This window comes from Vitis riparia, chromosome 12, assembly GCF_004353265.1.
Source record: "Vitis riparia cultivar Riparia Gloire de Montpellier isolate 1030 chromosome 12, EGFV_Vit.rip_1.0, whole genome shotgun sequence".
In the NCBI taxonomy this organism is placed as follows: domain Eukaryota; kingdom Viridiplantae; phylum Streptophyta; class Magnoliopsida; order Vitales; family Vitaceae; genus Vitis; species Vitis riparia.
In genome coordinates this window covers 23,475,275-23,486,479 of record NC_048442.1, presented here as the reverse complement: position 1 = coordinate 23,486,479, position 11,205 = coordinate 23,475,275, and the positions used below count along the sequence as shown (strand labels likewise).

Here is an 11,205-nt window from a genome sequence, read left to right as displayed (position 1 = left end):
TATGAGCTTACTACTCTTCATAAAAGCAAACTAGTCAACTTTTTATTTGAGCAAACCAATATGATTGAATCTCCACATTTGGGACTCCGATTTGGACCTTTTTTTAAAAAGAAAAACCACATATCTCTCCAAGACTCACATAGTAGTGCCCTCCTCTTTCCATGTCGGGCCCCACAAGTCCCCTATCCGAAATGCCTATTTGGCTTCCCGACCTCAGAGCGAGGCGAGCCATGCCATGATAGATTCATCTTGACATCACGATCTTCCCACAATTTGGCGCGACACACAATTTTTAGCCATTAAAAAGTTATCCCCTAAAAACCAATGACATTTGACTTAAGCCCCCGAGGTTCCCGGGGACCCCACCGTCTGATGGATCTAAAACTCCTCCCATCGTCTATCCGATCCCCCGATCGTCCAATATCGGCCCTCAAAATCGATCATCACCGATCTTCCCCGTTTTCTCCCTCGTGAAAGACCCCCGCATTTTAGGATGATTAGCGTAGACGCTCATCCTTTTTGACCCCCGAGGTCGAAGTTATGACCCAAAACGCCTTTTCTTCCCTGTCTTCCCATTCATCCATCAAACAACTCATCTGACCACACCGTTGCGGTCTTCGCGTTGAGACTCACTGTTTAAAAAAAAAATGTTCAAAAACTCCACCCAGAGCCCCTAAAAAAGCCTCCGAGAAACCCTTCTTTTGACCTTTTCCCCTCTCGTCCTTTAATGTCTCGATCAAAACCCAAACCGTTCGTTAAAAAGCTAATCCAGCTGTACGGATCGAAAGAACGTGTTGATTTTAAGGGGGGGGGCACCCTCTAATCTCCACGAGCATTCCCGAATATCTGGATTATAATACATCTATCAAAACCACCCTTTTTCCTCTATGTCCCTTCCATCCAACACTCCATGTGCTCCACCTCCGTCATGCCCCATCCTCCTCATCATGTGGCGCCATCCCATTGGCCCACTTGTTTAACATTTTCAAGCCATCACCACCTTTTAATCTCAATTGTCTATGTTCAACCTTAATGAGTACACCATTTCTTCTTCTTTAATAACATTTTGTTCTTTAACTTAAAATAAATAAGAAAAAACATAACCAAATATGTCCTTACAATAAAAAAAAGGCATCAATTTTTTAAAAATATTTAAAAAAATCTAATTTTAAAACAAAATTTCAATCTCAAATTTTATAATTATTTGAAATTAGTTTTTAAATACATAATTTAAACGCATACTTTTTAAACAAAAGTTTTTATTTTTTATTATTATCATAATGTTTTTTCTAAAAACAAAAATAGGAAAGTGTATGAAAGGAGATTTAATGAATGTAAGTTATAGAAATTAGAAATAATTAATTAATTACAAACTCGTGAAATCTGTCACTGACTTAAGCTCGTCTAAATTAATCATGATATGGAAATCTCCAAAGACAGATTGAATTTGAGTTGAGTTGCTTTGCTTTAATTGTTACATTTCAGCCCACCCACGGGCCAGTAGTTTTTAAAATTGGGTCGGCCCAAGTTCAGCCCATTATCACTGATATTAGAAATCAGTCGACCTGCAGCGTAACAAGCGCCGTCGTCTGTTGAGACACAAGCATTCAATCATTCTTCTCCAAACGCTGCGTTTCGATCGATCTCTGAGTTCAAGGTGCTGCTCCAACCTATCTTCCAAGTTCAATCAATCGACTTCTAGGTCAGATACAATAGTTTACGCTCCGAAAATAACGAGAAATGAAAGGAAATTTTGAATGGTAAACTTTTCACAATCTAGGGCTCGAGAATAAAAAACTCATACAAATTTCGGCTTAGTTCAACCGAGGTGTTTTTTTTCTTTTTCTTGGGTTTTGTGTTGGTGGGGGTGGGGGTGGGGGTGGAGATTTTTGGCTGCAAAGTAAGTGAGATCAGATAGGAATCAAAATATGGTTTTCTTTTATTTTGCTTCATTTTCTTGCTAGCCAAACTGAGGGCTCCAATTCCACTAGAGTGCTTTATAACTTGGGAACGCTATTGCTGGAAGTTTTGGATTCTAATGGTTCTCTTTGAACGGCCGTGCAACTATCGCAAGTTTCGATGCACTCTGAAATTTTGTTTCTCATTATTTTTGTTAGGATGACGGTCCGTGGAAATGTCTAGGGTTCAGACTGAAATTTTTTGTTAGGTTGATAGTCTTTGCTATTTGGGAATGTCTTTCTGGTATAAAAATAGAATTATTTAGAGGCAGAGGAAATAAGAGAAAAGTAATTACAATTTTGAATTGTAAAATTTTCACCATCTAGGATTCCGGAATACTGAAAAATGCTACTTCAAACTCCCACGACTGTTCGGCTTAGTTAACCTGAGGTTTGTTTGTTTGTTTTTTTAAGCAAAAGATGAGAGATAAGGTAGGACTGAAAGGGTTCTTTTGTTTAATTGCTTCATTTTCTTGGAAACCCAACAGAGGGTTAGGGTTTCTCTTTGAATGCTTTTACCTTGTCAAGTTTATTGCTGAAAATTTTGAATTCTAGGATTTCATTTTGGACTACAGCACAAGCTAGAATTTTTGAAAATTTATCTATGGAGGAACATTTTCTTGTACAAAAGATTTGGTTTGAAATTAAGTTCACTTATTTTCCATAGAAACATAAATGGTAACCCGCCATGTTGGCATTGAACCCAATGTAAAGAAAAAAAAGAGGAATAACAAAAATGTTAGATCATGGTTGGCAACTGTTTAGAACCTAAAGAAAAAGGGAAATATGTTTGACAACTGAAAAAAATAAGTAAGGTGTTTTCATATAACACATTTTAGTTGTTTTTGTGGACTACTTTAGAAAATAATTATGTAAGTATGAAGAACAATTAAAAATAGAGAACTAAAGATAAAAGTTATATTTAAAAAATATTTAAAAACATAGAAAATAGGTTAAGTATAATTTAAGTTCCGAATGAACTTTTGATCTACAAAACTTCAAAGAATAGTTTTTCAAAAACTTCAACAATTGTTTTTTAAAACTGTTTTTGAAAACACTTCCCAAATAGAGCCTAAAGCTCTTATCTTAAAAAAAAGGACAGAAAGAACTTTAAAGTGCCCAATAAGTAAAATGCATGATAAAAAGATACATTTATTATGGTTTTTATGGTCAAATAATTTTCTATTGACAAGTTATGATTTTTATAGTCTAATAATAAAAATATGAGGGGAAATAAGTTATATAATAGGGGCATTTTGGAAGGAAAAAGGTCTCTTTCTCTCTTTCCCTCTCTTTTCCTCTCTCCCTCTCTCTCTCTCTCTATATATATTGATATTTAATATATTTTAATTTTTGGAGAATGAAAAACTAATTCAACAAACTTGTTGCATTTGGAAAGTTTGGATTGAGGTACCAAATAATGTTAATCTAAAACTTGATTTCCTCCCTTGCTTTTCTTGGAGACCAAACAGTGCATTAATGGAACTGTTTTAATTTACTGCATTGTTCAAAGTTTAATGCTTCATATCATGGGAACAATTTAGGCATAGCTTGCAGGTGATATCATTTTCATTATTTTTATTTTTATTTTCAGATTATTGTATAACATAGTGCAAATAAGGTTTTTATGTGAACTTTTTCTATCTTGTGCACTGGATTTGCTGGGTGACTTGCTTAGAAGCCCTTGAAATTCAATTATTATTGATATAATAACTATTTCGATTATAGATTCACAAATTAACAAAGAAGTATTTGAATTATATTAGTCAAGTTTAGGCAGTTAGATGGTCATAGATATCTTACATGTTTTCCCTGTTAATGGTGATGACTTCCTTTGTTCTATAGGCAGCTCTTCTATAAACTATTGCTTAATTACACCCACACCCTTGGGCTAATTATTTGTTAACATTCCTTCGGCCTTGCATGGTGGTACTTTATTTCTATGTTATTATTTATTTTTGTGGCTGATTTAGCACCAATTTAAAATTTGCAAACTCAAATTGTAAAGAAGTGCTAACAGTTACTTTTACAGCCTTCTGACAGCTTTTCTAATTGATAGCTTATTCTCCCTTCCATTTCCCCTTCTTGCTCTGCATGTTTCTTTTTAACTTTATTATTACTTGCATTTCTTAAACGGCAGGTAGATCATTTTGTATAGAAAATGAGAGAGTGATGGTGGTCTATCGTTCGCTGTGAACTTATCCATTCTGAACTTTAGAAAGTTGTTAATGGTTATGCCCAGTATGGAAATCGAAAATTCCTCCCAAGCTGAAGAAATCAAACTCCAAGCTAATGAGGCATTTAAGGGTAATTTCTAGTGATTCTACAAGTTGTATTTTATTTTGTTCCTTTTAAAATGCATGCATTCATCAATTAGTTGCTTTTGTTAAAATAGACATCAAGTGAAGTTGTTACCTGGTGGTTCTTATAAGTTATATTGCATATTTTTTAGTGGTGTGTTGGGTACAAGTATGTATCTAGGTGTTAGATCCTTTATTCATACAAATTTTTGGATATGAGGACTTGTTTAAGAAGATCTTTATCATAGGTATGGACACTTGAATATAACCAATATTTTCGTAACTAGATTGGTCATTGAATTGAAAAAGCTATCGGTTGATTGTTTAATGGTCAAATCGGTGGTTGAATCTTGATGTCATCATTACATCATAAATATAATTATTTTTTATTAGAAACAAAAAATGTATTAAATTATGGATAAAGATATATTGATGAAAGATGAGGAATTCTTCTTCAAATACAATGAATTGATAAAAAAAAGTATGTTTGAAACCTCAAAACTACTAAGTAAACCTATTCAATGCTCTCTCTTTGCGAACCCACATTTTATGATCTACACATCGAAAACCAATCAAGGTGGACTACATTGAGAGGAATGTCCTTAAATGCTGTGATGTAAGAGGCCCAAAAGGAGGTGTAGAAATGATTGATGTCCAAAAGAGATTCTAAAGTCCTAACCTTGTTCTTAAAAATCCCAACATTTTTTTCCCACCTAACAATCCAAATCAATGCTAGACAAGTGGTTTTGCCAAAGAACCTTGTCTCTAATGGAGCTTCCCAATCCCTTATATGAATAATCACCATGTCACAAATACTTCTAGGAGGAACCCAATCCAAGTTAGCTAATCTAAATAGTTTGTGCATAGTCCCATAGTCAATTGACAATGTAAGAAAAGATGATTCACCATTCCTCCACTCTCCATACACAATAAGCAAACATCATGACTAAGGGTGTTTTTAGGGTTCTCTCAACTATAGCATGTCATTGGTGTTTATCTTCTAGTGTGCCACTAGCCAAGAAAAGATCTTGACTTTAGATGAGACTTTAAAATTATTCAAAAAATTTATTTGGATACAAAGGAATTGGATTTGAAGGATTAAACAAGACTAAAAAGAATGACTTTATAGTAAATAATCATGATGAAGATAATGACCAAGGTCCATATTTGGGATTGATGGAGATAAATACAAACTAGTGAAAGAGGGCATGAATCTTTCAAAGTCTTCTGTCTCCAAATTAGAGGGGTTACGGTAATAATTAAAATTCTAAGAGATAGGGTAAGTAAATCCAAGAATTGATGAGATAGGTAGATTTTTAACTAGGATAGTTTTGAATAAAGTTGGGAATTGTGAGCACAAAGGTTGATTTTTTTCCATCACCCACCATAAAATGAGTGGGTTTGAAAAAAATACTGAAAGACCTACACAATGGTCTTCCAAGGACAACGATGGTCCTTAATATGATGTTGGCATCCCACCCATTAGGGTGTGTCCCCTAGATGCTCATAATAACCTGATGCCAAAGAGCATAACTTTTCCTAGGAAACATCCATCCTCCATAGCCATTTCCCTAAAATAGAATGATTCCTTAGAGAAATCTTTACCAAATCCACCTTAGACTTGCACATTAGGTCCCAACTAATGAGAGGGTCTCTCTTATGCTCACTAAACCCTTAGATTTAAGAAAATCATGTTCCATTTCCTCAATCTTTAATGCCATTGAAAAAGGTATCTTAAATAGTCATAAGAAGTTAAAAGTATCTATAAATAATTAAAAAACTGGAAATATTTCATTCTTTTACCATTAATAAGTATTGTATTTAATAATAAGAATAAAATATTAATGTTTTAGTATTTTTTATTTTATTAAATAGTTTATAATATCTAACTAGTAAGAAGATATATCATCTATTAAAGAGTGAAATAAAATTTTATCATTTATTTTATTGACATTTCATTAACATTTTATTTTTTTATTCGAATTTCATTAACATTATAATTTTGTCATATTAATATTTGGTTTTAGTATAAATATCTAAATGATGGATATATTTAATGCATGTAAATAATGTAATGAAAAGAAAATTGTGTCAGTGGTAGTCAACTCCATTTCTTTTGTGCCCAAGCCCTCCCTTTGCATTTTGGGAAAAAAAAAATTACAAGTTTTGGGGGGGAAAAAGGATGTAGGAGGAAATGGTGGGAAATAGAAGAAAAAACAAAGAGCAAAAGGCAACAAGCAAAATGGCAGAAGTGTGGTGGGCCTATGAAGGGAACAATTGGTAAAAGTGGTTGGCGTTAGTGGGCTATGGCAGTGGTGGGACCCAGGAGGGGAAAAATAAAAGTGATGGCTTACACACATGCATTGGGGGGAAGGGGGGGTGGGGTGGAAGAATACCATCCGACTTTATGAGAACTGGCTGGTCCACCTGTTCAAGCAGCACACTTTTGATTCAATGTTTAGAATGGTTTGATAGCTGGAATAGAACTGGTCATATGACTGGTCAACAGTCCGATTGGGTGGTCCAGTTCAGTTTTAAAAACCATGGATATGACATAATATGAGGGGGAAAAAAAATTAGAAATCAATAAAAAGTAAAAATATTGTTAATAAAAATTCTCTCTCATTGAAGTTAAAAAAGAAAAAAGAAAAAAATCAAAATCAAACAGGCTTATCCTAATTGAAGTAGGCATTATAGCCACTGTTATATTGAATGGGTATGCTAGGTGGAGTTGGAGGTATAGCGTGTTTTGTAGTTTGTGTACGTTTTGCTTTCCTGTGTATAGTTTGTGGAGATGATTTTCATTTTTTGTTGAGCAGTATATGTTTCTTCTTTCTGATCAATAATTGTACATCTTGGAAGAATTTGTCATTCTTCTTTATATTTATCCTTCAATACAATGGTTATGTTTGTTTCTGATATTTAAAAAAAAAAAAACACCTAGAAGCCATACTATAGATTCCTATCAAAAGAGTGTTCAGTTTTCTTACAAGTTCACTGATTGTAATCAATTTATGATGCAATAAATTTTTTTTCTATTATTTGGAAGAAACTTGTCCTTTAATATGATCCATGAGTTGTGTTCAACTGATCAAGATCATGTGTGTTGCCTCTATGATGCTGTTTTCCCCTTTCGTCTCTGCTAACTCTGTCAGCTGGCATTCCAGCACACAAATATTCCCAAGCTATAGATCTTTATACTCGAGCGATTGAACTACATAGTCAGAATGCTGTGTACTGGGCAAACCGTGCATTTGCACACACAAAACTAGAGGAATATGGAAGTGCCATACAAGACGCATCAAAGGCTATTGAAGTTGATCTTAAATATTCAAAGGCATGCTTTTCATCCTGAATCTCGTGTACTACTGCCTATGCATTTCTAAATTCTATGATCCTGTTCTGATAGTTTTTCATTATGTCAGGGTTATTATAGGCGAGGTGCTGCATATCTTGCCATGGGGAAATTCAAAGAAGCACTGAAAGACTTCCAGCAGGTATTTGGATCAATCTTGTAACAAAATGGGTTATTCTTTTTTTGTTCTAAATTTTTATTCATTAATGGGTTTTTAATACCAATCATTCTCTAATGTCTTCTATTTTATGGGTTAAAAATGACTGTAGCAGCATATCTGTGAAAAAACTCAATTAACTGGGCCTTTTGTCTGTCTTGCATATTGTAAAAGGATTTACTTGCCTGTTGTGACTTTACTATGTGTTCCTTAGTTACTGTTATTGTAGCCAGTTTCTGCATAATGCATTACCATTTAAATAGGATCAGCATGGTTGTCATCTTTTGATATTTTATTTTTATGTTATTACAATAGCATGTATTATGTTTGTTATTTTTAGTAGGATCATGCTTCTCCTAACTTAGAGGTTTTAAATATTCTGTTAAATCATGTATAACTGACCTGGAGATAGAGGATATGGAAAGACTTATGCCCTTTCTCATTTGTGTGAACTTATCACCAACTTCTGTAGATATGAGAGTTTGGTCATTATCATCTTCAAGTTTATTTGCAATTAAATCTTTGGTCCTAGCCTTTTCCAATTAATCAACTCCATTTCTCTGCTCTCCTGCAAAATTTATATGGAAATCCAACGTCCCATCAAAAGTTAAAGCCTTTTGCTTGGTTAGTGACCAATAAGAAGGTCAACACCAGTGACTTTCTCCAGGTGAAGAGAGCTTTTATAGCTCTTATTTCAGATTGTTGCACTTTGTGTAGGGGAAGTGGACACTAATTAATTATCTTTTTTTACACTATCCAATGACTTTAGGTCAAAAACACAGGCCATTCAAACTAGCAAAATTAGATTGGGTTCCTTATAGAAGTATGAGTGACATGATGACCATTTCCTTTATGGCTTTGAGGAGTACTATTAGAGGCAAAGTTCTACAGTAAATCGCTTGTATTAGGTTGGTTTGAATAGCGTGGTGGGCAAGGAATGCAAAAATTTGTTAAAGAGTAGTGGAGTACTTCAGAGACAATTTATTTCCATTCCTCCTTATGGGCTTCTACTACTGTAACTTTCAAGAATTCCTTTTTCAATTCTCTTGTTCATTCCAAGTCCTTTTTTTTTGTTATCTTTTATATTCCAATTGAGCAACTATTGTTTTCTACCTTGTCTTTCAACTCTTCACCTAGTCTTTAAGAATTCTCTACAATGATTGTGAAAGAATTTTTCTGATGTTGCCTTTCCCGAAATCTCTACCTTAGCTCTACAACCGATTTGTTGTGCCAATGGAAACTTTGAACTTATAAAATATGTCATTAGAATCAATGGTTTAAAAGGCTAAAGGCAACCTTGAGGTGTTTGCTCAATCAAGCGAGATGTACTCCTTGAGGCGAAAAGAGGCATAAGCCTCGCTTTAAATGAAAAACTTAAAACATTAAAAAAAAGATACTAATAAAGTCATGTAAAATAAATTCATAAGAAATAAAAAATTTATAAATATCAATTGCATTTCCTTTTTTTGCTCTTAAAAAAAATTAGTTCTTTTCTCTCTCTTCCAAAATCCAACTCTTTTGTAACTTTATTGAATAATCTTTAGCACCACTATCACTATCACTAGTAGGATCTACTTTTTTTTTTCATCCATCAATTACAATGATCTCTTTCCTCTATCTATTAATAAGGTAATGATTATGTATGAACCTAGCCACTACAATAGCCAACTACTCTTCTATTTCTTCTTCTCACTCTCGCTCACTTTCTTTGTGTGCATGTGTCTTCATTTAAAGGGCTAAATGAAAGCTAGTTGCATACATGTTTTTTTATAAGGACCTAATCCTTGGACCTAAGCTCAAGACAAAAGACTTGGAAAATGTATATTAAAAGGAAAAGAAAACAAAAAGCTACTCTTTCCCTCAAACCGACCCTAACCAATCAATGAAATCAATTATGGACACCAATCTTTCACTTATAAACAGTTTGGTCCAAGTTAATGAGTTACACAAAAACAAGTATTTCAGCCTTTGGATTGAAAGTTCCACATTCTCAAAAGATCTTCTATTTCTCTTTTTCCAAATTGAGAGTTCTAATTCTCAAAGAGTTCCATCTTGGGCCGCTATTTTAGTGCCTCTTATTAATACAATACCTTTGCTTACTTGTCAAAAAAATTGTCTAGAAGAGGTATAAAGGTGTCGGCCTCCAAACTTATTTCTGCTTTCTTCTAACAAAGGAACCATGCCAGCCTAATAAAGTCTTTCTAATTGTGGACCGCATCACCCACTAAACTCTAAAGAGAGAGAATAATAGCCCCCACGACACCCTTCCCTTGCCACAATGCAAAAGGATGTGGTCAATTGACTCCTCATGACACAAACATTGTACACCTTAATTTGATGAGGCTTAAGCCTTAATTTCTTTATATTAAGGTTAGAGCTTCAAGGTTAATTCACAGTGTCTCACATTGAGGTGAGTCTTAAGGTGTAAACCTTGATGGGCCTATTGAATGGCTAAAAGGAAGTCCACCAGAGAAATCCTCTTAGCTTATGGGAAAAAGGTTGTCATCCTCGCTTAAATTTGAAATGCCAACCTTGAGACAATTTATTAACTTAACCAACCTTGAGCTCGACCTCGACCTCCTAAAGAAATAAGTCTTGGCCTTGAAACCACTAGATTACCGTCAATGAATCATAGCTTAATATAACAAGAAGGTATGATGAAGGCAATGCTAGGAAGGAAAATTAGTTTTGTGAAGAGTATTTGATTAACATGCAAGATCCTCTTGAGGGGGAAAGTATCACCCAATCAGGAAGGACCTTACAAAGTTAAAATTGCACAAAAATGAGGAGTAGACCAAATCAAGCATATGAATGGAAAAAAAGATCCCTCACCCCTAGTATGCATGTAATCTACAAAAGTATTATCAATAAAATGATTGGTGATTTCTATCAAAGCTTAGAATCAACAAGCTTACAATCGACCAAGTTGAGCATCTCCTTGGGACGACTCCTTTCTTGGACCCGTTGTGAACAACACATTTACTTGCTAGGAACCCATGATTTGGATCTTCTGTGCAACTCCTAATGCACCCAAGTCATATATAATGTAAGTGATGCTTTATAGTTACATCATAACATGCTTTTAAGGGCTATATCCTAACAAATACCCTTTGAATTTCCACTTTGTCTCATTTCTATGACTTTTAGGTACAATTAAGACATTTTGAAAGTTGGGTTGAGGGGGGAGCTATTGAGATATAAGATATTTCTTCATAGACACCTCTGATTTTTTCAAAACCAGCTTATTATTATTTTTTTTAATACTTTTCTAGACCTTGTTAAATTATTAAATGAGGTTTCGTTGATAGGTATGCTTAATTATAGTTTTTGTTTTCAATGATTCTTAGTAGTGCTATATGAGATTAATCAAGTTAGAATTTTTTTCTTGAGTTGAGGATTCCTTAAGATGAGATAGTAGGATTTCGTGTAATTCAA

At 34.1% G+C, this 11,205-nt stretch overlaps 1 protein-coding gene across 6 annotated transcripts in view; it reads left to right on the top strand.

Annotated features, from left to right (window-relative positions):
- The first annotated feature begins 1,553 nt into the window (after positions 1-1,553).
- Positions 1,554-11,205, top strand: part of LOC117926465 (serine/threonine-protein phosphatase 5) — a 48,183-nt gene continuing 38,531 nt past the window's right edge. Inside the window, exons 1-4 of one of the 6 annotated variants that reach the window (XM_034845557.1) lie at positions 1,554-1,657; positions 4,099-4,265; positions 7,414-7,595; positions 7,684-7,755. In XM_034845557.1, the coding sequence (XP_034701448.1) occupies positions 4,187-4,265; positions 7,414-7,595; positions 7,684-7,755 (333 nt within the window). In that variant the 5' untranslated portion in view covers positions 1,554-1,657; positions 4,099-4,186. Of the gene's footprint in view, positions 1,703-1,738; positions 1,761-4,098; positions 4,266-7,413; positions 7,596-7,683; positions 7,756-11,205 lie in introns of those variants that run through there. The other 5 variants (XM_034845556.1, XM_034845559.1, XM_034845560.1 and 2 more) reach the window with 5 other exon arrangements.